This window comes from Cetorhinus maximus, chromosome 18 (assembly GCF_964194155.1).
Source record: "Cetorhinus maximus chromosome 18, sCetMax3.hap1.1, whole genome shotgun sequence".
NCBI lineage: Eukaryota > Metazoa > Chordata > Chondrichthyes > Lamniformes > Cetorhinidae > Cetorhinus > Cetorhinus maximus.
Genome location: NC_135896.1, coordinates 68,337,425 through 68,365,389, shown reverse-complemented (window position 1 = coordinate 68,365,389; position 27,965 = coordinate 68,337,425). Strand labels below are relative to the sequence as shown.

Sequence of the window (27,965 nt, the reverse complement as noted above, 5' to 3'; positions counted from 1 at the left end):
GACCACTGCCTCCTACTGGTGGACTGCCACTTAGAGAAGGACCTGAGGGTGGGCAGGGGGGCATGGAAACTAAATGTGCAACTGCTGACCCCAGAGAACATTGAGGAGCTCAAGAGGGATTACAAAGGTTGGAGAACCGTGAAACCCCTCTTTCAGTCCCTGACACACTGGTGGGAAGCGATCAACGGAAACATCAAGAGGTTTTTCATCCTCAAAGGCACCCAGAAAGCTAGAAAGGAACAGAGGGAAATGTCCCGACTCCAGAAAAACATGCAGAATCTGCTCCGCCTGCAGTCGATGGGGGTCGATGTCAAGGAGGAACTCCAAGAGGTGAAGAGCCAGCAAGCCTTGCACTTTGCCTCGGAGGCCTCCAAGATCATCTTCCGTTCCAGAGTCCGCTCCGTGCAGCAGGATGAGACGTGCTCACGTTTCTTCTTCCAAAAGGTACACAGAGAGAGCTCTGTGATCAGCAGCCTGAAGGAAGAAGACAGCTCAGTAAAGTCATCGCAGTCCGACATTTTGAGGATCAGCAAATCCTTTTATGATTGTATGACGTTAAGCCCACGGACAGCACGGCCTCCCAGTCCTTCCTGTCCTCTATCACGGAGGTCTTAGACAACAGTACGCGGGAGAGCCTGGACAAACCGTTAACTCCTGATGAACTGACTAAGGCCCTTGAGTCCTTCGAGAAGTGTAAAACTCCCGGAAGCGACGGCTTGCTGGCGGAGTTGTATTCGGCTCTGAGGGACTTGATCGGCCCAGACCTGCTAGCAGTGTACGAGAGTATGCTCCTGGCTGGTAGTATGTCAGAATCCATGAGGAAAGGCATCATCACCTTCATCTACAAGCACAAGGGGGGAAGGGAGGAAATTAGAAATTGGCGACCCATTTCACTGTTGAATGTGGACTATAAGATTCGGTCCAAGGTCATCGCTAATCGGGTCAAATCCGTTCTGGAATTGGTGATTCACCCTGACCAGACCTGCACTGTGCCAGGCAGGAAGATCTCTGACAGCCTCGCGCTGCTCAGGGGTACGATTGCCTATGTACAGGACAGGGGTGTGGATACCTGCCTCATCAGCTTGGATCAGGAGAAGGCCTTTGACAGAATATCGCACACCTACATGGTGGATGTGCTCTCCAAAATGGGGTTTGGGGAGGGAATTCGAAATTGGATCCAACTGCTCTACACTAACATCAGTAGCGCAGTCTCAATCAATGGGTGGGAAACAGATGGCTTTCCAATTAAATCTGGAGTCAGGCAGGGCTGTCCTCTCTCGCCTGTTCTTTTCGTGTGTTGCACAGAACCCTTTGCCGAGTCCATCAGGAAGGATCCGGGCATAAGAGGAGTGACGATCCCAGGCAGTGGAGGCACTCAGGTAAAAGCCTCCCTGTACATGGATGATGTCGCCGTCTTCTGCTCGGATCCGGTGTCTGTGCGCAGACTGATCCACATCTGCGACCAGTTCGAACTGGCCTCGGGAGCCAAGGTAAATCGTGGGAAGAGCGAGGCCATGTTCTTTGGGAACTGGGCTGACCGATCCTTTGTCCCCTTCACTGTCAGGGCTGACGGCCTGAAGGTGCTGGGGATATGGTTCGGAGTGACAAGGGCATGCGTTAGAAACTGGAAGGAGAGACTGTCTATGGTGAAAAGGAAACTGGGCATGTGGGAGCGACGCTCCCTCTCCATTGCGGGTAAGAACCTGGTCATCAGGTGTGAGGCACTCTCGCTGTTGCTGTACGTGGCGCAGGTCTGGCCCATTCCACACTCCTGCGTGGTGGCGATCACTCGAGCCATCTTCCGCTTTATCTGGAGGTCAAAAATGGATCGTGTCCGCAGGGACGTGATATACAAGCCTCTAGATAAAGGGGGAAAAAACGTGCCCAACATCGCCCTCATACTGATGGCCACCTTTGTGTGTGGCTGCATCAAGCGGTGCGTAGACCCTCAGTACGCAAACACCAAGTGTCACTATGTGCTGAGGTTCTACCTGTCCCCGGTGTTGCGAAGGATGGGTCTGGCCACGCTGCCGCGGAACGCTCCAAGTAGTTGGACCATGCCGTACCACCTGTCCCTCGTGGAAAAATTTATGCAGAAAAACACCTTTGACCACAAGTCCATCAGGCAGTGGTCAGCACGTAACGTCTTAGAGGCCCTGAGGGAAAAGGAGAGGGTGGATCCTGTGGGATGGTTCCCCGAGCAGACTGTCAAAGTCATTTGGCAGAATGCCTCATCGCCAGAACTTTCCAACAAGCACCAAGACGTGGCTTGGCTGGTGGTGAGAAAGGCCCTCCCCGTCAGATCCTTCCTACACGCCAGGAGTCTCACCCCTCTGCACGTTGCCCTCGAGGTGGCTGTGGTGGGGAAGAGACCGTTGTTCACCTCCTTGTGGATTGTGCCTTTGCAAAGAAGGTCTGGAGAGAGATGCAGTGGTTGCTGTCGAGATTCATCCCAAGCAGTTCTGTGACACAGGACTCTGTGCTCTACGGGCTGTTCCCAGGGACACACACCGAGACAAACATCAACTGCAGCTGGAGGATCATCAACTCGGTGAAAGACGCGCTTTGGTCTGCCCGAAACTTGTTGGTCTTCCAGCACAAAGAGTTGTCCCCGACCGAGTGTTGCGGACTGGCACAATCCAAAGTCCAGGACTACGTGCTGAGGGACGCACTAAAGCTTGGGGCAGCTGCCGCAAAGGCGCAATGGGGAAGGGTCACTGTCTAAGACCTTTCTGCCACAGCGCACCGAGGGGCTGGGAACTGTTTAAACCCTCTCGGGCTGTACAGCTCAAAATGAAAGGCTGTAAATGATTGTAATATTGTTTGTACTGATGCACCTGGTGATACATTTTGTAAAAGTTGAACCGGATTGTACCCTTGAAATGGTGTTTTTGGAATGGTTTGGAATGTGATTGAAGATATTTTATGAATAAAGTATATTTTTGCAAAAAAAAAGATATCGGGCCTGCGCAGTAATTTTCAAATCCCCTCTGGCCATAGGTGAGCTGCCAGAGAACTGGAGGGCTGCTAACGTTGTCCCATTATTAAAAAAGGGAGGAAGGGATAGGCCAGAAAATTACAGGCCTGTCAGTCTAACCTCAGTGGTGGGGAAGTTACTAGAAAGAACTCTGAGGGACAGAATATATTTGCACTTGGAGACACACAGATTAATTAGGGATAGTCAGCATGGGTTTGTTAAGGGCAAATGTGTTTGACAAATTTGATTGAATTCTTTGAGGGGGTAAGCAGGAGTGTTGATGAGGGTAATGCATTTGATGTGGTCTACACAGACTTTAGCAAGGCTTTTGATAAGGTCCCTCACGAAAGACTGGTCAAGAAAGTAAGAGCCCACTGGATCCAAGGCAAAGTGGCACGTTGGATCCAAAATTGGCTGAGAGGCAAAAAGCATAGTGGTGATGGTAGAGGGATGTTTCTGTGAACCAGTGGGGTTCCGCAGGGCTCGGTCTTGGAACCCTTGCTGTCTGTGGTGTACACAAACGAATTGGACTTAAATTAGGTGGTCTGATCACGAAGTTCACAGATGACACGAAAATTGGTAGGGTGGTAAATAGTGAGGAGGATAGCTGTAAACTGCAGGGGGATATCAATGGACTGATCAGGTGGGCAGAGCAGTGGCAAATGGAATTCAACCTGGAAAAGTATGAGGTAATGCACTTGGGGAGGGCTAACAAGGCAAGGGATTACACCATGAATGGGAGGACCCTGGAGACGACTGAAGGTCAGGGGGACCTTGGTGTGCATATCCACAGATCCCTGAAGTTAGCAGGGCAGGTTCTTTGCAAAGAAGGTCTGGAGAGAGATGCAGTGGTTGCTGTCGAGATTCATCCCAAGCAGTTCTGTGACACAGGACTCTGTGCTCTACGGGCTGTTCCCAGGGACACACACCGAGACAAACATCAACTGCAGCTGGAGGATCATCAACTCGGTGAAAGACGCGCTTTGGTCTGCCCGAAACTTGTTGGTCTTCCAGCACAAAGAGTTGTCCCCGACCGAGTGTTGCGGACTGGCACAATCCAAAGTCCAGGACTACGTGCTGAGGGACGCACTAAAGCTTGGGGCAGCTGCCGCAACAATCTCGACAGCAACCACTGCATCTCTCTCCAGACCTTCTTTGTGCTTAAGAAGGCATATGGGATACTTGCCTTTTATTAGCCGTGGCATAAGTTAGAAGAGCAGGAAGTTTATGCTGGAACTGTATAAAACGCTGGTTAGGCCACAACTGGAGTACTGCATGCAATTCTGGTCACCACATTATAGGAAGGATGTGATTGCACTCGAGAGGGTGCAGAGATTTACCAGGATGCTGCCTGGGCAGGAGGGTCTGAGCTATGAATAAAGATTGGATAGGCTGGGGTCGTTTTCCTTGGAGCAACAAAGGTTGAGGGGGGACCTGATAGAGGTGTATAAGATAATGAGGGGCATAGATAGGGTGGATAGGACAGCACTTTTTCCATTAGTAGAGGGGTCAATAACCAGGCGGCATAGATTTAAGGTAAGAGGTAAAAGGCTGGTGGGGGGAGTGGAGGAGAAATTTTTTCACCAAAGGGTGGTGGGAGTTTGGAGCTCACTGCCTGAAAGGGTGGTTAAGTCAGAAACTCTCGTAACATTTAAGAAGTATTTAGATAGTGACTTGTGTTGCCATAGCCTCCAAGGCTATGGGCCAAGCGCTGAAAAATGGGATTAGTGTAGTCAGATCTTCGTTGACTGGCGCAGACACAATGGGCCAAATATGGCCTCCTTCTGTGCTGTAAACATCTGAGTGAAAAAGGGATGGTAATGGGACAAGTGAAGTAACAAAAAGATGGGGCTGGAGGAGCGGTAAATGGCAACACCAGAATTACCAGCAACTACTTTCTGAAAAAAATGAGGGGAGTGGTCAGAATCTCCAATTGTTGAACTCAGCTCCTGAAGGCGGTTAAGTGCCTAATAAGACCATAAGACATAGGAGCAGAAATTAGGCCATTCGGCCCATCGAGTCTGCTCCACCATTCAATCATGGCTGATAAGTTTCTCAACCCCATTCTCCCGCCTTCTCCCCGTAACCTTTGATCCCCTTACCAATCAAGAATCTATCTATCTCGGTCTTAAATACACTCAATGACCTGGCCTCCACAGCCTTCTGTGGCAACAAATTCCACAGATTCACCACTCTCTGGCTAAAGAAGTTTCTCCTCATCTCTGTTCTAAAAGGTCTTCCCTTTACTCTGAGGCTGTGCCCTCGGGTCCTAGTCTCTCCTACTAATGGAAACATCTTCCCCACGTCCACTCTATCCAGGCCTTTCAGTATTCTGTAAGTTTCAATCAGATCCCCCCTCATCCTTCTAAACTCCATCGAGTATAGACCCAGAGTCCTCAAACGTTCCTCATCTGTTAAGCCTTTCATTCCTGGGATCATTCTCGTGAACCTCCTCTGGACCCTCTCCAGGGCCAGCACATCCTTCCTGAGATACGGGGCCCAAAATTGCTCACGATATTCTAAATGTGCTCTGACCAGAGCGTTATAAAACCTCAGCAGCACATCTCTGCTTTTATATTCTAGTCCTCTCAAAATAAATGCCAACATTGCATTTGCCTTCCTAACTACCGCGTCAACCTGTCAGTTAACCTTAAGAAAATCCTGGACTAGGACTCCCAAGTCCCTTTGCACTCCAGATTTCTGAATTCTCTCCCCATTTAGAAAATAGTCTTTGCCTCTATTCTTCCTACCAAAGTGCATGACCTCACACTTCCCCACGTTGTACTCCATCTGCCAAATCTTTGCCCATTCTCCTAACCAGACATAATCCTTCTGCAGCCTCCCCGCCTCCTCAATACTACCTGTCCCTCCACTTATCTTTGTATAGCCAGGATGCCCTCAGTTCCTTCATCTAGATCATTAATGTATAAAGTGAAAAGTTGTGTTCCCAACAATGGCCCCTGCGGAACTCCACTAGTCACCGGCCACCATCCTGCGAAGGACCCCCTTATCCCCACTCTCTGCCCCCTGCCAGACAGCCAATCTTCTATCCATGCTAGTACCTTGCCTCTAACACCATGGGCTCTTATCTTACTGAGCAGCCTCCTGTGCAGCACCTTGTCAAAGGCCTTCTGGAAGTCCAAGTAGGTAACATCCATTGGCTCACCTTTGTCTAACCTACTCGTTACCTCCTCAAAGAATACTAACAGATTTGTTAGGCATGACCTCCTCTTGACGAAACCATGCTGACTTTGGCCAATTTTACCATGCACTTCCAAGTATTCTAAAATCTCATCCTTAATAATGGACTCTAAAATCTTACCAACGACCGAGGTCAGGCTAATCGGCCTGTAATTTCCCGTCTTTTGCCTCACCCCTTCTTAAACAGGGGGGTTACATTAGCGATTTTCCAGTCCTCTGGGACCCTCCCTGACTCCAGTGATTCCTGAAAGATCACCACTAACGCCTCCACTATGTCTTCAGCTATCTCATTCAGAACTCTGGGGTGTAATCCATCTGGTCCAGGTGATTTATCCACCTTCAGGCCTTTCAGTTTTCCTAGCACCTTCTCCTTGGTAATGGCCACCATACTCACCTCTGCCCCCTGACTCTCTTGAACTTTGGGGATGTCATTCGTGTCTTCCACTGTGAAGACTGATGCAAAGTACCTATTCAGTTCCTCCGCCATTTCTTTGTTCCCCACTACTACTTCTCCAGCGTCATTTTCCAATGGCCCAATGTCCACTTTTGCCTCTCTCTTACCCTTTATATATCTAAAAAAAACTCTTGCAATCTTCTTTTATATTACTGGCTAGTTTACCCTCATATTTAATCTTCTCCCTCCTTATTTCTTTTTTAGTTGTCCTCTGTTGGTCTTTGTAGGCTTCCCGATCTCCTGGTTTCCCACTGCTCTTTGCCGCATTGTCTGCTTTCTCTTTAGCTTTTATGCTGTCCCTGACTTCCCTTGTCAGCCATAGTTGCCTCGTCCTCCCTTTAGTATGCTTCTTCTTCCTAGGGATGAATTTTTGCTGTGTCTCCCAAATTACTCCCAGAAACTCCTGCCATTGCTGTTCCACTGACTTTCCTGCTAGGCTCATCTCCCAGTCAATTCTGGCCAGCTCCTCCCTCTTGCCTCTGTAGTTGCCTTTATTCAACTGTAATACTGTTACATCTGATTCCAGCTTTTTCCTCTCAAATTGCAGGGTAAATTCTATCATATTATGGTCACTTCCTCCTAAGGGTTCCTTCACCTTAAGCTCCCTTATCAAATCTGCCTCATTACACATCACTAAATCTGGAATTGCCTGTTCCCTAGTGAGCTCCACCACAAGCTGCTCCAAAAAGCCATCTCGTAGACATTCCACAAATTCCTTCTCTTGGGATCCACTACCAACCTGATTTTCCCAGTCTACCTGCATATTGAAATCCCCCATGATCACTGTAACCTTGCCTTTCTTACACACCTTTTCTATCTCCTGGTGTATCTTGTGCCCCACATCCTGACTACTGTTCGGAGGCCTATACATAACTCTCATTATGGTTTTTTTACCTTTGCAGTTCCTCAACTCTACCCACACAGGTTCTACATCATCTGACCCTACGTCATTTCTTGCTATCGATTTAATTTCATTTCTTACTAATAAAGCAACCCCACCCCCTCTGCCAACCTGCCTATCTTTTCGATAGGATGTATATCCTTGGATATTTAGCTCCCAGTCCTGATCTCCTTGCAGCCATGTCTCTGTAATGCCCACCACATCATACCTGCCAATTTCAATCTGCGCCACAAGCTCATTTACCTTATTTCGTATACTGCGTGCATTCAGATACAACACCTTCAGTCCTGTATTTCCCGTCCCTTTCTCATTGTCGTCCCTTTATCTGATGTGCTTGAAGTTAGATTCCTAGCCCTTTCCAAACACTCTGTCCTATTTTGTGTTCTGGAGACTTTAATAACCTCTCCTGGGCTCTCCTTTCTTTTCAGTTTTTTCATAATTTTCCATGAAGTTGAATCCAGCTCACCACGTGCTAACCTGCTGCTTTGTTTCCCATTAGTCATACTTCTTGGGAGTTTTACCCTTCCCTCCCCCCCACTTTCTAGTTTAAAGTCCTGTTGACCACCCTATTTACCCTTTTCGCTAGAACATTGGTCCTAGATCGGTTCAGGTGAGGTGTGTACCTCAAGTTTCATTAGAGCAGTGTAGGAGGACGAGGTTAGTGTAGGGGTGGGATGGGGAATCAAAATGGTCACCGGAAGATCAGGGTCATGCTTGAAGACTTAATGGCGGTTTTCAGCAAAATGATCACCCGATCTTTCATCTGGTCACCCCAGTACAAAGAATGAATTGTGAGCAGTGTGTACAGTGTATTAAATTGAAAGTATATCACTTTCTTCTTCATACTGACTTTATTTTCCCACTTTTTACCAGTCTCTTCCCACCTACATCTGCAATGCTGGCGACACTCTCTACCAATTTAACAGCTTATGGTTTTCTTATTTTAACCATCTGCTTTTCACCATGAATGCCCAGTCCCTCTACGTCTCCAACACCCACCAATTTGACTTGAGAGCCCTTCGCTCAATTGCTTCAAGCTCTAACCAGTCCCCATCCATTACCATCATTCTTCACTTTAAGTTCTTACCTTGAATTTACTCTTTTACTTGACTCATTTCCTCCAAACAATAACACTTACTGTGGTTCCTAGCTATGCCTGCCTTTTTATGAGATAGATTATGTACATGTGAGAAAGGCACAAAAATATTTTAGCTTAAAAAATGCCATAATCTGACATCCAGCCGCTCAGGCTACAAATCTGAATCTTGACGTTTGTCCACTATTTTAAAAAGTGCCTTCAATCAGGGTTTTCATAAAACCTCATATTTCAGGCACTCAAATGGGTTCTGCAGATACAATGAGTTTTAGGGGAATTTAAGGAACATAGGAGCTGGATAAGGCCATTTGGCCCCTCGAGCCTGCTCCACCATTCAACTAATTCACGGCTGATCTTCTACCTCAACACCATCTTCCTGCACTAACCCCATATCCCGTAATGTCATCGGTATCTAGAAATCTATCAATCTCTGCTTTGAACATACTCGATGACTGACCTCCATAGCCCACTGGGGCTGAGAATTGCAAAGATTCACCACCCTCTGACTGAAGAAATTCCTCATCTCAGTCCTAAATGGCCTGCTTCTTAGTCTAAAACTGTGTTCCTTGGTTCTAGACACTCCAACCAGGGGAAACATCCTACCTGAATCTACCCCGCTCAGCCCTGAAAGAATTTTGTATGCTTCAATGAGATCACTGATGTAGGGGGGAGGGCATCAGATTTCTGAGGCACTGGGGCCAGATAGGGCCTGTACAAGACGGATGGGCTGCGTCTTAGCAGGACCGGGACAAACATCCTCGCAGGGAAATTTGCTGGTGCTGTTATGGAGGGTTTAAACTAGATTGACAGGGGGAGGTGGGAACTTGAGAGGGAGCTCAGAATCAAGGGAAGCAAAACTAGTAAAAGGAAGTAGAAAAGTAGAAAGCAAAACTGAAAGACAAACAAAGCATAGGCAAGCATCAAATAAGATCAGAATAGAGAATAAAGTTAAAAAGCCATATTAAAGGCACTATCTGAATGGACGGAGCAGTCACAAAAATGTTGATGATTTGAATGCACAAATTGAAGTAAATGTCTTTGATTTAATTGCCATTACGGCGAAGTGGCTTCAGGGCGACCAAGATTGGGAACTAAATGTCCAAGGATATTCAGCATTTAGGAGGGATGAGCAAAAAGGAAAAGGAGGTGGGGTAGCACTCTTGATAAGGGATGAGATCAGTACATTGGTAAGATAGGATCTTAGATCGAAGGATCAAGATGTAGAAACAGTTTGGGTGGAGCTAAGAAACAACAAGGGGCAAGCAAACATTGGTGGGAATCGTTAATAGGCCACCAAACATTAGTGGTAATATTTGGCATGGTATAAATCAGGAAATTAGAGGTGCATGTAACATGGGTAATACAGAAATAATGGGGGACTTAAATTTACACATAGACTGGGGTAATCAAATCAGCATCAATGCTCTGGAGGGGGAATTCTTGGAGTATATACGAGATGAGTTTCTGGAGCAGGGTGTTGAGGAACCAACTAGGGATCAGGCTATTTTGGATTTAAAGTTGTGTAATGAGAAAGGGTTAATTAATAATCTTGCTATATAGGAGCCTTTGGGAAATAGTGATCATAATATGATAGAATTTTGCATTAAGTTTGAATGCAATATAGTTCATTCTGAAACTAAGGTCTTATATCTGAAGAAAGGAAATTATGAAGGTATGAGGGGAAAGATGGTGATGGTGGATTGGGAAAACACACTAAAATTTTGACAGTAGACAGGCAATGATTAATTTTGATGATTATTTTAATGATTTTCTTAAAGAAATGCTACAAAGTCCATAACAGATATACATCCCTTTAAGGCAGAAACATCCAAAGGTGTGTGGTTAATGAAACAAGTTAGCGATTGCATTACATTAAAAGAAATGGCTTATAAGGATGCCAGAAAAAGTGGTAAGCCTGAGGATTAGGAGCAAATTATAACCCAGCAAAGGAGGACCAAGAAACTGATTAAGAAAAAATGAATGTAAACTAGCAAGGAACATAAAGGCAGATTATAAAAGCTTCTTTAGGTATATAAAAAGGAAAAGATTAGCTAGGACAAACGTGGAGCCATTACAGGTGGGCACAGGAGAACTTACAGTGGAGAAGAGGGAAATGACAGACACTAAACAGTTACTTTGTGTCTGTCTTCATGGAAGGTGATACAGAAAATCTCCCAGAAATGCTAGGCGATCAAGAGACTTGTGAAACTGGAGAACTAAAAGAAATTAGTATCAGTAAAGAGGTAGTACTTGAAAAGTTAACTGGATTGAAAACTGATAAATCCCCTGGACCAGATGTGTTTCATCCCAGAGTGTTGAGGGTGGCGGCTAAAGAGATAATGAATGCATTGGTGGTTATCTTTCAAAATTCCTTAGACTCTGGCAAAGTTCCTGCAACTGGAAAGTAGCAAATTTAACCCCACTATTTAAGAAGGGAGGGAGAGGGAGAATGGAGAACTACAGAACTGTTAGTTTGACAAATGTAGTAGGGAAAATGTTAGAATCTATTATTAAGGATGTGACAACTGGACATTTAGAAAGGAATGGTAAAATTGGGCAGAGTCAACATGGATTTATGAAAGGGAAATCATGTTTGACAAACCTGTTGGAGTTTTTTTCAGGATGTTATTTATAGCCGAGATAAAGGAGAACCAGTGGATGTGGTGTATTTGGATTTTCAGAAGACTTTAATAAGGTCCCACACAGGAGGTTAGTAAATAAAATTAGAGCACATGGGATTGGGGAAAACATACTAGTATTGATTGAGAATTGGTTAATAGACAGAAAGCAGGGAGTAGGAATAAACAGATCATTCGCAGGATGGCAGGCTGTGATTAGTGGGGTACTGCAAGGATCTGTGCTAGCTCCACAGCTGCTCACAAACTATATAGGCGATTTGGATGTGGGGACCAATTGTAATATTTCCAAACTTGCTGATGACACCAAACTGGGTGAGAATGTAAGCTGTGAGGAGGATGCAAGGAGGCTTCAAAGGACTTGGACAGGCTAAGTGAACGAGCTAGAACATGGCAAATGGAATATAATGTGAATGTGTGAAGTTATTCACTTTGGTAGAAAAAACAAGGTGGCAGAGTATTTCTTAAACAGAGGTTTTCTGTCCATTAATCAATTCCCAATCCATGCCACTGTAGACAGAATCCAATTCTCAATCCATGCCCCAATCCTATGTGCTCTAATCCTGTTTACTAACCTTTGTGTGGGACCTTATCAAAAGCCTCTGAAAATCCAAATACACCACATCCACTGGTTCTCCCTTTTCCATCCTGCTGGTAACATCCTCAAAAAAGTCCAAAAGTTTTGTCAAACAGGATTTCCCTTTCACAAATCCATGTTGACTTTGCTTAATCCTACCATTTTTTTTAAGTGTCCAGTTATCACATCCTTTTATAATAGATTCTAGCATTTTCCCTACAACTAATGTCAGGCTAACAGGTCTAAGTTCCCTATTTTCTCTCTCCCTCCCTTCTTAAATAGTGGGGTTACATTTGCTACCTTCCAATCTGCAGGAGCCATTCCAAAATCTATAAAATTTCAGAAGATGATCACCAATGCATCCACTATCTCCACAGCCACCTCTTGGGGTGTAGGTAATCAGATCCATGGGATTTATCAACTTTCAGTCCCATTAATTTCTCCAGCAGTACTTTTTGACTAATACTAATTTCTTTCAGGTCCTCAATCTCACTAGTCCATTGGCTCCCCAATATTTAAGGGAGGTTTTTTGTATCTTCCTCCATGAAGACAGACACAAAGTATGGGTTCATTTTCTCTGTCATTTCCTTACTATCCATTATAAATTCTCCATCCTCTGCCTGTAATAGGCCCACATTTGTCTTTACTAACCTCTTCCTTTTCACAAAACTATAAAAGCTTTTACAGTCTGATTTTATGTTCCTTGCTAGTTTATTTTCACATTATATTTTCTTTTTCTTTATCAATTTCTCGCTTCAGCAATCTCCTTTGCTGAATTTGAAAATGTTCCCAATTCTCAGGCTTAGTACTTTATTGGCAGCTTTATAAGCCTCTTCCTTTGATCTAATAGAATCTTTAACTTCTGTTAGCAATGGCTGAATCACTTTTCATGCTTGCTTTTTGTACCTTAAAGAATGTTAATTTGTTGCAAACCACATATTAATTCTTTAAATGCTAGCCATTGCCTATCGACTCTCCTCCCTTTTAACGTAGTTTCCCCATCTACCTTCATATCTTCATAGTTTCCTTTGTTTAGATGAAAGGCCCTAGTTTCAAATTGAACTTTCAAACTTCATGTAAAATTCTGTCATTCTATTCTTTATATCACCAATCTGAGCACTATTCTTTCTACTACAATTACAAATACACTATGCATTGAAATGGAAATGAATATTTTTAGATATTTAAGTATATATAAATAACTTAGTACTTACCTCTGCATCTGTAGGTTTAATATTTCCCAGGTGTTTTACTTGTCTACATTTAAAGGTTTATACTGCCCATTGAGATTAAGTGATAATCACCAACAGTTAAGCAACTTAATGATATCCCCACACCAAAGGCACAGTGGGAAGCATTATGTACATTATATAGTAACTGAAGGATTCATACCCTAGATATGCAGGTGATAATAGTTGTTCTATGTTAGCAGAAACATTCTATACTCTTTGTATTGACAAAGGGTTGCATTTGCTAGAAGTCTGCCATATAATTTATTCATGATCTCACTTGTACCAGTCAAACTGGTACTTCCCATAAACTATAACAGCAACAAAGTAGATTATCTGCTCACCTTTCAGTACAAGGTGACCTATTACATAAATGCTCATCACACTTCTGAACTGTTATTTTGGCTTAATTGATAGAATGTGAAAGTTGTGGGTTCAGTCTTCAGTATGGACTTGTGCACATTACCCAGAGCACACTACAAGAAGTGCTGCGTTCTAAGGGCTTAGACATAATTTTTGGCCACAAGTTAAGCTTGAAAAACTACAACTTCGCCACCACCAAGATCACTTTCCTCAATCTCAGTAAAGTTGCCTGCCAGTGTCCTTCCTCAGTCCCTCCACCATCAAAACAGGTTTTTGTCATCTTCAGAGTCAGTTACTCCAATGCTCTCCTTACTGACTTTCCTCTAATCACACTTAAACTCTAATTTCTCTGAAGTGCAGTTCCCACATCCTGTATCATACAGACCTGTTCATTCAGTCCTCAGTGACCTACTGGCTCTTTGTTTTCAAACACAAAATCTCTCCAATGCCTTGCTCAAGTCTACCACTGCAGCCCTCCAGATTTACTTTCCTTAGGACAGGGTGTGCATCACCCCTATCGTTCACCCCACAGGGGTGACAGTCTTCCGCCACCCAAACCCTGCTCTATGGAACACTCTCACGGAAAATGTTTTACTTCTCTCTTCTCCAAAATGTTTTCAAAAGCTATCTTTACAATCAATAACCCATTCTAAACTATCGCCTGTGGCTTGGTGTATCGTGTCTTAAAAGGGTTCATTGAAGTGCAAGTTATCATCACCATCTTTTCGATGAGACATTAAACTGTGGCCCTGCCTGTCTGTTCAGTTGAAAAGAAATCCAGTGGCAATATTTGAAGAGCAGGGAGCTCTCCTCTCTCAACCAACACCTCTAAAACCAGATAATTTGGTTATTTACCCAATGGTTGTTTGTGGAATTGTGCTGCGTGCAACAGGCTGTGGCTTTGCCTACATGATAGCGGCTATATTCAAATTTGTTATTATACATTTTCAGATATCCTGACATCCAAACAGCTATATAAATGCAAGCTTTTTCTTTCATCTACAACAGCAAATTTACATATTTCTGACAGAACATTTGAATAAAAAGACATTTTCACGGCTTTTAAAGCTTGCTTAACATTTTACCTTATTGGCAGCCACCAAAAGTTTCTGTAAGAATCGAAGCCATTCGAAAACAAACTCTGGTTTCTTTGATTCACTCAGTTGACTATAAAGCTCCTCATTTAACAGTGGGCCATGTGCTTGCTCCATGCCTCTGCCAGGCTTATCTTCTAACAGTCACTGAAACTTCACAAATGACAGTGAAAAGGAATTGAAAGTCCTGGCATCCTTTCAGTTGCTGCAACACAAACAAGAAAATTATTTATTCACAGTCTGGACCCATCATCTGGACTGGCTCAACAATAAATGGCAAAATAGTTTTGCCACAAATGAAATTATTTTCCATTTCAAGGTTAAACAATGTTAAAAAAAAGGCCAAGAGTTTGCATTTATTATATAAAGAATGCACTTCCAAGGGCCCTCAGCGGGAATTCTTTTTTTTGTTTCATCTACAATAGTGGAACCAAATTCCAAAGTCTTTTCTCCCAGTTATAACTGGAACACTTTTTTGTGCTAATTCATGTCTCTCACACACTAGTATATTGAATAATATGTTGCTTTATGAAGAGAAACGTTAATCAATATAATGCATCGTGTGTTATATGGGTAAGAGGAAATCATGTCTCTTTAAAGCCACAAAGTCTAATTGTTGTGAAGTAAACACAACTTCCAATCAGTTTAATTATTTGTTGAGGGAACTTTGCAGGTTGAGGCCATGGTTCAATTCACTTTTAGGTTGGAAGTCAGGATCCAGGGTGAAATTATCGGTTTCTCTTTTCCATTTCCCTTTCAAAATGAGATTGCCAAGGCTGTTTTGCCACTGGTTAACGATATTCTGATGAAGCTTTTAATCCTATTTTGTATTAGCAGGGAACTTTGTGTACATCCAAATGACTGACACCTTTTTAAAGATTGATGGAATAAAAAAACTTGCATATGAACCAATCAGCTTTGATTCACAAATCACACATGAATAGTTTTCATTAGATAGTAATCCTGGTAATTTTAAATGTTGGCTGTTGAAATTTAGTACATGGAGATTTTATTGGCTTTACGTCAGTATGGTATGGTACATGGTTCCTCTGCGCTCCTCAAAGCAACTCTTAACACTAAATGAAGGGTGCCAAAATATTTCGATGGGGGAGGATTGAAGAGTTCGTCGACAAGTCCATGGTCCTCCAGCTTATTCAGAAATTGCTAGGTCAACTATATTTATTTCAAGAACGATTCAATAACAACCAATTTTCAATGTTTCCAGTGCAATTATTGCCAAAACTAAAACAAAGGTTCATTTCCCAAGAGGGACAAATTTAAATTGTTTCTTGCATAAACCTAAAACTTTGACTCAGCAATTAAATAATTCAGTTGAAATTCATTCACACGCTATGACGAAAAAAAATCATATGTATCTGAAATCTGTTGCAGCAGCTGAAATGTAATTTTTTTAAACCAAGGACTGTGTCCCAAAGAATGCATGGTAATTTCATTAACACCAACTCTTATTTAATGTTATTTAGATTTTGCACAACCCTCAGTTGTGATTCAGGGTTTTACATTATAGAGTCAGAGCCATTTACACCACAGAAGGAGGCCATTCAGTCCATAAAGTCTGTGCCAGCTCTCCGGAGAGCAATCCAGCACGTCCCACTCCATCCCGCCCCCTCAGTCCTCATGGCCCTGTAGGTTCATTACTAATTATATGAATATTTAAAATTAATTACAATTAATCATTCTTATCATGACTAGATAAAGTTTCTATCAACCTGACAAACATTAAATCATAATTTACAAATTCAGCCAGTCTCATGTCATTTGAATGCTTACAAGGCACAATTGATAACCAGGCATCTTTATAGAAAATGTAAATCCAACCCTCCCATTACTACAACCAAAATTACATCCAGGTCTTAAGACAGAGCTGAGGGCAGTGGTGGTATATTCAGACATTTAATATTTACCGTACAAGGATGTCTTGAAAAGCGCAGTATTAATATAAATTATAAATTTGGAAAATAAATTATATAAAACATTTTCAAACCAAGTTGAATCCTTTTTAAAGTTAGAAGTTGCAAGATCACTTGTTATGAACAGTCCATTCATTAAAAAAGATTACCAAGGAATATTCATTCCATCCACATAATTCAAATGCAGACTGTAAATACAGACTTCAAGTCCATTGCACCACAAGTAATCATTTATTCCTGGACAGTACTTTTCCCTTCAATGTATCAAGAAAGAATCTGATAATTACATAATTCCAAAAACAGACAAAGAAATTCTGAAGGTACTTTTTACATAATTAGTAACATCTGAAATCGAAGTTTCCTAAACTCTAAAATTAGGATACAAAGATAGGATTTTGGTAGACTGTTATTCCTCAGGTTGCTGTGCAGTTCTAATCTCCAACAGCTACAATTCCAAGTGTTACTTATTTCACAAGATAGAGATGACAACACAGAGGCATTTGATTTGCAGAAGCAAGGCCTAGAGGTGTGCCGACTGCTTCTATGAATACTTACACTCCATTTCATTTGTTAATTTGTTCCAGCACGACAATTTCCGGATGATTCAACTTTCCTGCCCTGGATCATCTTTGAATTGGGCACAATATGGTCTGGCTGATTAAACTGTTCTTTAGATTCAACAATGAAACCCCAATTTGTTTTAATAAATCTAAGGATTTGCTCTGGTATTAGGTCTAGGGTTTGAAGAGACAATGTATCTTTCTTTTGTAGAAGATTAAAATACTTTTCATTATATCAGTGATAGAAGTCTGCTGAAACATGCATGGATTAATTGCTATATACATGCTTCTTAGCATACCTACAACTTAGTCACATAAGATGCATTCCTTGAAGTATGTAAGGCCTATATTATATTACACAAGTAATATAATCAAGAATGAAAACAGTGTTGGTTTAACTAACTGAAAAGAGGCGATAATTCAGCTGGCTTTGAAGCTGAGGTGTCAACTTGTTAGGTGTTCATTTCAAATGGATTTGGAAAGATAGAATTTCAGCAAAATAAGCAATTATTTGCCACTAATCTGTCTTAAGATAGCGATAACTCTTTCCAAACTCAGTCTTCCTAATTAGGTAATCAAGAGCATTCCTTTATCTACACAGGACTCAGTAAATTGAGCCTCATGGCAATCTAATGAAATTCTCAAGGGAGGTATCAGTCATCAGAAAAATAACTTCACAGGTCCAGTGAAAGATCAAATTACTGCATGGAACAGAGGGGTGCAGAGATGTAAAGAAATGTTCAAGTTGGAACGCATCCTGTTATGGTGTGGCAGATGATGTGTGCCAGGCAGAGCAAATCCACGATCACAACGGTTTTGCAATTTGTATTTATTACAAGATGTGTACACTGAATTCAGAAGTATTAAGTCCACCAAGACCTTTAGAGATTTTAAAAAATTAAATTAAAATATTTATTAACAAATTAAAAGATGTCAAGCACACACCTAAGACCACAATTACTGCTATAACTCCTAAAAGTCCTAATTAACCTGAACCCCAGTTACACTTCCTTTAAGGTAACAGTCCAAAAATAGATTTTAGATTTAAAACAAACTCAGCAAGTTAACACAATACCCTGGACAGTGAAATTCCAAATGGCTTTTCCCCAGCTTCAATTTTGTAAGACAGCAGGCTTATGCACAAATGCTGAAGGCTTCATTAAAGCTATTTCACACACTCCTGTTAGATCTTACATGGCCTTCTGACAAAACTTTTCATAAGTTTCTCTCTTTTTAACATATAATTTCTATTGTTCTATATGTCTTTGAAACTGTCTCTTCATCATAACTTAAAAACTTTCATGGTGCCAATATTGACAGTAACATTTGGGAAAAATAAACACACTCCTTAGCCTTGCTTATCTGGCTAGTTGTAAACAGACTAAGACCCCTTTGAAATCCAAATATCCCTTCATTTATCTAAAAATACAAATTCCCTTCACACCTTACATGCTAAGCCACCATCCATGTTTACTCATTAGCACCTAACTTCTTTTGATGATTTAAAGCCTAGTCTGCTTGACTACAAAATGTAATTAAATCACAGACCCAAATATACTTGCCCCCCATAAACCTACTTGACAATAAACCAGAAAAATATGAAAACTATTATACATTTCTGACAATCCTGTTTTGATAATATAACGCAAATTCCCAAAAGGACGGAAATTGTTTAAATGATGGATACACAATAAGCTATGAATTACAGACAATAACGTGACTTGGCTAGCAATTGAATTTCATTGAACAATGAATGCCCCATCAGGTTTTCTTATTTGCATCCCATGTCCTTTGAATTGCAGCTCTCACTTATAAAAAAAACTGGTTGATTTACTGATTTGAATTCTTAGCATAGAAATGAAAGCTGCAACAGTGTGCAACAGGAATCATCAATTACTTACCATGAGCCAAAGTGCACTGTATGGTGTCACAGCATATATATGTACCCAGAATCTGCCAAAAGCCCTGGCAATGAATAAAAATAAACGGCAAAATGCAATTTCTGCCACAAACAGCTTGCGTAGGTGCACCAATGACATCTAGTGGCAATAAATGTACCAGTCTTTAAGATGGATTCAGTAGATTTCAAAGGAATGTTCACAGTTGATTCAGACCTCAGAACAACTGTTGACCCCCTTCAATAGTAGGTATACAGGCAATACTCAAAGCATAGATTACAGAAGCAGTTGCCTTACAATTAAGGGGAAAAATAAATAGCTCACTGACAAAACAGCACAATCCACAATGTTCCTGCATCTTTATAACTACTATGAAAACTATTTTAAGAATGTGGTTTGGAAGAGGCCTGTGCAGAATTTATCTACATACTAAGCACACAAAACAATACAGCAAGGAGTTTTTTTAAAATTCATTCATGGGGTGTGGGCTTCGCTAGCTAAGCCAACATTATTTCCCCATCCCTAAATTGCCCTCGAGAAGGTGGTGGGGTGCTACCTTCTTGAACCATTGCAGTCTGTGTTGCAAGAACACACACAGTGCTGTTTGGAAGAGTGTTCCAGAATTTGACCCAGCGACAGTAAAGTTGCCAGATACGGAACTTGTTTGCTGGTTAATTCAATCAGTTATAATCATGAACCTCGAACAAGATGTTTTGATCGAACTGACCAGAACTCTTTTTGTTCCTTTACGGGACATGGGCTTCGCTGGCTAGGCTAGCATTTATTGTCCACCCCTAATTGCCCTTGAGAAGTTTGGTGGTGAGCTGCCTTCTTGAACTGCTGCAGTCCATCTGGCGCAGGTGTTCCCACAGTGCTGTTAGGAAGGGAGCTCCAGGATTTTGATCTAGTGACGGTGAAGGAATGGCGATATAGTTCCAAGTCAGGACAGTGAGAGATTTGGAGGGGAACTTGCAGGTAGTGGTACTCCCATGTGTCCTTGTTCTTCCAGGTGAGAGTGTTCACGGGTTTGGAAGGTACTGTCAAAGGAGCCTTGGTGAGTTGCTGCAATGCATCTTGTATATAGCACATACTGCTGCCACTGTGCATCAGTGGTGGAGGGAATGAATGTTTAAGTTGGTGGATGGGATATCGATCAAACGGCCAGCTTTGTCTTGAATGATGTTGAGCTCCTTGCATGTTATTGGAGCTGCACTTATCCAGGCAAGCAGACAGTATTCCACTACACTCCTAACTTGTGTCATGTGGATGGTGGTCAGGTTCTGTGGGGAGTCAGGAAGTGAATTGCTGCTGCAGAATTCCCAGTCTCTCACCTACTCTTATGGCCACAGTGTTTTATATGCCTTGTCCAGTTCAATTTCTAGTGAATGGTAACCCACAGGAGGTTGATAGTGGGGAATTCAGCGATGGTAATGCCATTTGAATGCCAATGCCAGAAGGTTAGATTCCCTTGATGCAGTTAAAATAGGTTTTGAAAATTATGTCCTTGTGCATCAAGAGTGTACAACATGTTCCACTGGCATCAAGAGCATACATCATGTTCCACTGAAACCTTCAATACAAACTGTCAATAATTCTTAATAAACAAAAATCATGTATGCCAGAGGCAAGGATTTATTAAAATTCCTGCAGCATATAGAAAAACCTGAAATGATAGGGAAAATGCCAATTTTAAATAAAGACAAACTCAAAACAGATGTATCACTGGGTTTAATGAACTGCACAACCCTCTTTTATGAGTGCAAAGCATATTTTTATTCATTCACGGGATGTGGGCTTTGCTGGCTGGGCCAGCATTTATTGCCCATCCCTCGTTGCCCTTGAGGTGGTGGTGGTGAGCTGCCTTCTTGAACCGCTGCAATCCAGGTGGTGTCGGTACACCAACGGTGCTGTTAGGAAGGGAGTTCCAGGATTTTGACCCAGTGACAGTGAAGGAACGGTGATATATTTCGAAGTCAGGATGGTGAGTGGCTTGGAGGGGAACTTCGAAGTGCTGGTGTTCCCATCTGTCTGCTGTCCTTGACTGTCTAGATGGTAGTGGTCGTGGGTTTGGAAGGTGCTGACGAAGGAGCCTCGGTGAATTCCTGCAGTGCATCTTCTAGATGGTACAAACTGCTGCAACTGTGTATCGGTGGTGGAGGGAGTGAATGTTTGTGGACGTGGTGCCAATCAAGCAGGCTGCTTTGTTCTGGACAGTGTCAAGCTTCTTGAGTGTTGTTGGGGCTGCACACATCCAGGCAAGTGGGGAGTATTCCATCACACTCTTGACTTGTGCCTTGTAAATGGTGGACAGGCTTTGGGGAATCAGGAGGTGAGTTACTGATCTCAGGATTCCAAGCCTCTGACCTACTCTTGCAGCTATATGGCTCATCCAATTCAGTTTCTGGTATGTTGATAGTGGAGGATTCAGTGATGGTAATGCCATTGAACATCAAGGGGCGATGGTTAGATTCTCTCTTGTTGGAGATGGTCATTGCCTGGCACTTGTGTGGCACAAATGTTGCTTGCCACTTGTCAGCCCAAGCCTGGATATTGTCCAGGTCTTGCTACATTTGGATATGGACTGCTTCAGTATCCGAGGAGTCACGAATGGTACTGAACATTTTGCAATCATCAGCATGTGAGTTTTACAGAGGCAACTGGCCATTTAAATCATCAGCTGCCTCCACTGAAGTGAGATTTTGGTAGCCCAGAATTGTGAAACTGAAGTGTGCAGATTAGACCAGGTAAGAGTTGGTCTAATCTTGGATTCATTTGGAAAGCTAGGGTACTTTTTGGAGAGGTAAGGTATCCCTTTGAAAATGGTCCTGGGACACCTTTGGGGTAGGTAAGATACCCTTTGGAGTAGGTAAGTGTTTAACGTTTATGCTTTTTATAAGGACATTTCAGTTAAAAAATGTAATATGAAAAACCTGACAGTAGGGTGTGCTAAGTCCCAGATGTATTGCCCTCTGGTGTAGAATAAGGAATAAAGGAACCTTCTGTTTTTTACACAGGAGGCTGGGGTTCAGAAACAGATAGCTATGTGTATGTGTGTGTGTGTGTGTTCGTTCTTAATTGTTAAGAAGTGCCAAAACACTTCAAATGGCGACGAGAATGGGATCATCATTATTAGAGGCTTTAGATCCAGCTATGATGGACTTTGTGGTTTATGTTGAGCAAATGGAACAGTTTTTCATTGTGAATGAGATTGAAGAGGAAAAGCAGGCCTCAGTGTTTCTTAGTCATCGGAATGAAAATCCTAAATGCACAAAATTGAATTATCAAGGTAAAACTGTTAAAAGTATGAAACATAACGGAATTTTAAAAAATAATATGCCTAAAGTAGCTTCTCTGACATTTCTCATCTAATTTGACCAGAATATGGACAATTCATTCAATCCCATGACATTCTTATTTTTACTAAATGGTGATCAGTCCTTGATCACAAGGACACCTAACACCAGTTGCTAGAAAGGGACCTCCCATTTCCTCAAGTAAAATAAAACCACTTATCCACTCAGAACGTCTGACTGCAGCAAAAGTCCGAAAGCAAACGCCATTGGGATTCAATATTTCCATAAAGTGCTTATTGTTGGCAGTAATATTCCAACATGATAGACACAAGCTTGACCTCAATAACTGCTTTAAATTATTTCTTGAAACCAACCTGATCATCACATCTCAATCACTTGTCATAATCATAAAGGTCTACAGCACAGAAAAAAGCCCTTCAGCCCACTGAGTCTGCGCCGGTCAAACAAGTACCTAACTATTCTAATCCCACTTTCCAGCACTAGGCCCATAGCCTTGTATGCCATGGCATCGCAAGTGCACATCCAAATACTTCTTAAATGTTATGAGGGTCTCTGCCTCTATCACCCTTTCAGGCAGTGAGTTCCAGATTCCCACCACCCTCTGGGTGAAAATATTCTTCCTCACATCCCCTCTAACCCTCCTGCCCCTTACCTTAAATCTATGCCCCCTAGTTATTGATCCCTCCACCAAGGGGAAAAGTTCCTTCCTGTCTACCTTATCTATGCCCCTCATAATATTATGCACCTCAATCATGTTCCCCCTCAATCTCCTCTGCTCCAGGGAAAATAACCCCAGTCTATCCAATCTCTCCTCATAACTAAAACTCTCCAGCTCAGGCAACATTCTGGTAAATCTCCTCTGCACTCTCTCTATAGTGCAATCACATCCTTCCTATAATGCGGATTCCAGAACTGCACACAATACTCTAGCTGTGGCCTAACCAGCGTTTTATACAGTTCCGGCATAACCTCCCTGCTCTTATATGCTATGCCTTGGCTAATAAAGGCAAGTATCCCATATGCCTTCTTACCTAAAGGGACCGATGGACATGCACACCACGGTCCCTCTGAGCCTCGATGCTTCCCAGGGCCCTACCATTCATCGTGTATTCCTGTGCCTTGCCGGTCCTGCCCCAGTGCATCATCTCACACTGATCCAGATTAATTTCCATTTGCCACTAATCAGCCCATCTATATCCTCCTGTAATCTAAGGCTATCCTCCTCACTATTTACCACCCCACCAATTTTTGTGTCATCCACGAACTTACTGATCAACCCTCCTACATTCAAGTCTAAATCGTTTATATATACCACAAACAGCAAGGGACCCAACACCGATCCCTGTGGAACCCCAATGGACATAGGCATCCAGTCACAAAAACACCCCTCGACCATCACCCTCTGCTTCCTGCCACTCAGCCAACTCTGGAACCAATTTGCCAAAGTGCCTTGGATCACATGGGCTCTTACCTTCATTATCAGTCTCCCATGCAGGACCTTATCAAAAGCCTTGCTCAAGTCCAAGTAGACTACGTCAAATGCATTGCCCTCATCTACACACCTGGTAACCTCTTCGAAAAATTCAAACAGATTGGTCAGACATGACCTCCCCTTAACAAAACCACGCTGACTGTCCTTGATCAATCCATGCCTCTCCAAGTGTAGATTAATTCTGTCCCTCAGAATTGCTGCCAATAGTTTCCCCACCACTGAGGTTAGACTAACCAGCCTGTAGTTCCCTGGTTTATCCCTTCCTCCCTTCTTGAATAATGGTACCACATTGGCTGTCCTCCAGTCCTCTGGCACCTGTCCTGTGGCCAGAGAGGTATTGAAAATTATTGCCAGCGCCCCTGCTATCTCCTCCCTTGCCTCACTCAACAGCCTGGCATACATTTCATCCAGGCCTGGAGATTTATCTACTTTTAAGTCCGCCAGACCACTTAGAACCTCCTCCCTTTCTATGCTAATTCCTTTAATTATATCACAGTCCTTCTGCCTGATTTCCATATCCACGTCGTCTTTCTCACTTGTGAACACCGACACAAAGTATTCATTTAGAACACTACCTATGTCTTCCGGCTCCACACACAAATGACCACTATGGTCCTTAATGGGCCCTACTCTTTCCCTAGTTATCCTCTTACCTTTAATGTACATGTAAAATAACTTTGGATTTTCCTTTGTTTTACCCACCAGTGGGGTTTTCTCATGCCCCCTTTTTGCTCTCTTAATTTCCTTTTTAAGTTCCCCCCCACATATTCCATACTCCTCTCAGGCTTCCACTGTTTTGAGCCCTCGGTATCTGTCATAAGCCTCCCTTTCTCTCTTTATCCAATTCTGTATATCCCTCGACATCCAGAGTTCCCTGGATTTGCTGGTCCCACCCTTTGTCTTTACTGGAATATATTGGCCCTGTACTCTCCCTATTTCCTTCTTGAATGAGTCCCACTGCTCTGACGTAGATTTACCTAAAAGTAGCTGCTCTCACTCCACTCTGGCCAAATCATATCTGATCTTGTTAAAATCGGCCTTCCCCCAATTTAGAACTCTGATTTCTGGCCCATCCTTGTCATTTTCCATAACAACCTTGAATCTAACAGAGCTATGATTACTATCTGCAAAATGCTCCCCCACTGATACTTCTACCACTTGCCCAGCTTCATTCCCTAAAATTAAGTCCAGGACCGCCCCTCTTGTCGGACCTTCTACGCACTGGCTTAAAAAGCTCTCCTGGATGCATTTTAAGAATTCCACTCTCTCTAAACCTATCACACTATGACTAACCCAGTTAATGTTGGGGAAGTTGAAATCCTCCACTATTACTACCCTATTATTTTTACACTTCTCTGAAATTTGCCTACATATCTGCTCTTCTATTTCTCGCTGACTGTTTGGGGGCCTATTGTACACTCCCAGCAATGTGATTGTTCCTTTTTTGTTTTTCAGTTCTACCCATATGGCTTCATTTGAGGAGCCTTCTAAGATGTCATCCCTCCTCACTGCTGTAATTGATTCCTTGATCAATATTGCGATACCCACTCCTCTTTTACCTCCTTCCCTGTCTTGCCTGAAGACCCTATATCCTGGAATATTGAGCTGCCAATCCTGCCCCTCTCTCAACCATGACATCATACTTCCATGTGTTAATCTGTGCCCTCAATTCATCTGCCTTGTTCGTCAGACTCCTTGCATTAAAATAAATACCATCCAACCTTGCCAAACACCCTTGTGCCTTAACTGACTGATAATTTCTATGCCTTCCAGACTCACTTGCTCTCTCTTCTAATTTTGGCAGTGCATCTCCCCCTGCTGAACCTCCTCTCAGGGTCCCACCCCCCTGCCAAGTTAGTTAAAACCCTCCCCAACAGCACTAGCAAAACTCCCCAGAAGGATGTTGGTCCCATTCCGGTTCAGGTACAACCCGTCCACCTTGTACAGGTCCTACCGTCCCAGAAATCTAAAGCCCTCCCTCCTGCACCATCTCTCCAGCCACACATTCAGCTAGACTAGCCTATTTCTATACTCACTAGCACGTGGCACCAGATGTAATCCAGAGATTACTACCTTTGAGGTCCTGTTTTTTTTAATCTGTTTCCTAGCTCCCTAAATTCTGTTTGCAGGACCTCATCCCTCTTTCTATCTAGGTCATCGGTACCAATATGTATCACAATCTCTGTTTGCCCTCCCCCTTTAGAATGCCCTGCAGCCATTCAGTGACATCCTTGACTCTGGTACCAGGGAGGCAACATACCATCCTGGAGTCACGTCTACGGCCACAGAAACACCTGTCTGTTCCCCATACTATCGAGTCTCCTACCACTGTTGCTCTTCCCCTTTTTTTCCTCCCCCACCCTGTGCAGCTGAGCGACTCACAGTGCCATGAGCATGACTTCACTCCCCAGAGGAACCGTCACTCTCACCGTTTTCCAACACAGAAAATCAGTTCTCAAGCGAGATGCACCCTGGGGATTTCCTGACTACCTGCCTGACGCCTTTCTTCTGACTGATGGTCACCCATTCCCTCTGTGTCTGCGCTTCCATAAGCTGTGGGGTGATCATGTCTAAAAGCGTGCTATCCATGAAACTCAGCCTCGCGGATGCACCTCAGTGTCTCCAGCTGCGGCTCAAGCTCCAAAATTTGGAGCTCAAGTAGCTGCAGCTGGTGGCACTTCCCTCACACGTGGTCGGTCATAGCGCAAGGAGCGTCTAGGATTCCCACATGTTGCAGGCTAACACGGGACTGCTCTGCCATGCCTCTAGGTGAAAGAAAACCCTTACTTTAAGTTAAATACAGTAAAAAAAAGTTACATTATTTATGTACTTTAAAAACTAGAACCCTTACCTTTCCTTAACTTAATCTACTTTAAACTGGAGAAAAATACTTACCCACTTGTGTGAAACATTCCGAAGCAATGAAGCGCCAAACACAATAAGCTCCAAATATTTTCCTCCCCTCACCAATTATTGGGTGCCTTCTTCTTCCCCAATTGTATTTCCACAGAACCGCCAGCAATTGAACTATCTCCATATCCGTACCCAAGCCATACACGTCTTAGCTTCAGTGTTGGCAACTTCGGCAAAATGTCACCTGCTTCAGGTGCAAACTAAGAGGTTTCTTTATCATCATCACTTGATCCACAAACAGAAGCAAATGCCACTATTACGTGCAACACTTTATCTGCGCCTATACTTGATTTAATTTTATAAATCAATGTCATAAAATACCGACGTTTTATTTCTCAAACCGACCTTTCGTCACTAGCATTAATTCTTAATGTCCAACCAGCAACACTATGTTATGATTAAAACAACGTTTAATCGAGACATAAACAAATACACCGCGGTTTGCTGACATTTCCACCTGAAATTTGCAGATTGCTGGGGCTTCAGTGCTGCCAGCAGCAGCAGCGGCCTCGCTTCTAGAGCTTCCACTGGGGGAGGGAAAGCATTCGCTCGGACTATTCACGGGCTCCTCCGTCCATTCCGCCTTCCCGGGGCAAACCAGGTTATATTTTAATACAAACTCCAGACATGGTTTGGCGATAGGAAAGAAGGATGGACGGACAGCTCCTCTCCTCCGACCATATCCCGATGGTCAGAAAGTGAGGCCCCGTTTCCTGCTTTCCTATATCTCCATCCCGCTGTGACCAGCTATACACCCGGCTCCGCCTCCATCAGCTGTCGCTCGCCTGCACAGAAAGTGACCGCTCCCTCCCGGGTAATTTACTCCCCAGGTTCCTGACTGAAGAGCAGCCAGTGTCCCCGGAGTTCAGACAACGCCAGATGGAGCCGTCCTCAGAGGCCCAGCACTCACCTCCTCCCCGCTACAGGTGCCGTAACTAAGGGCCGCGCGAGCAAACTCCGAGCAACCGAACAATGCGAGCGGGAGAGCCGAATGACCAGGGCAGCGAACCGAACTCCGAGCAACCGAACAATCCTGTAATAGATCAGAACATGAGCAAAGCGCTGGGCCTATCATGTGATATCTGAATTTTCTTTTTTCAAAGATTTTTCTTGAAAATTAACTGAAAAATATCATCGCCCCTCATGATTTTGCATGCCCCCTATCAAACGTCCTCTCAACCTTCTCCAAAGAGTACAGTCCCAAGTTCTCCAATCTATCTAGGCAACCTAGACCCCCTCATCCCTGAGATAATTCTAGTGATACTTTTCCGCATTCTGGTCTGCCTTCACATCTTTCCTAAAGTGTGGCACCCAAAGCTGGGTGCAATA

The 27,965-nt window shown here is 43.2% G+C and overlaps 1 protein-coding gene across 4 annotated transcripts in view; it reads right to left on the bottom strand.

Annotated features, from left to right (window-relative positions):
- The window catches only part of heatr5a (HEAT repeat containing 5a), a 170,015-nt gene extending 142,349 nt beyond the window's left edge, over positions 1-27,666 (bottom strand). For 3 of the 4 annotated variants that reach the window (XM_078562845.1, XM_078562848.1, XM_078562847.1), the window contains exons 1-2: positions 27,094-27,574; positions 14,520-14,733 (exon numbers count right to left, since the gene is read on the bottom strand). In XM_078562845.1, the coding sequence (XP_078418971.1) occupies positions 14,520-14,645 (126 nt within the window). In that variant the 5' untranslated portion in view covers positions 14,646-14,733; positions 27,094-27,574. Of the gene's footprint in view, positions 1-14,519; positions 14,734-27,093 lie in introns of all 4 variants that reach the window. The other variant, XM_078562846.1, reaches the window with a different exon arrangement.
- Positions 27,667-27,965: the final 299 nt, after the last annotated feature.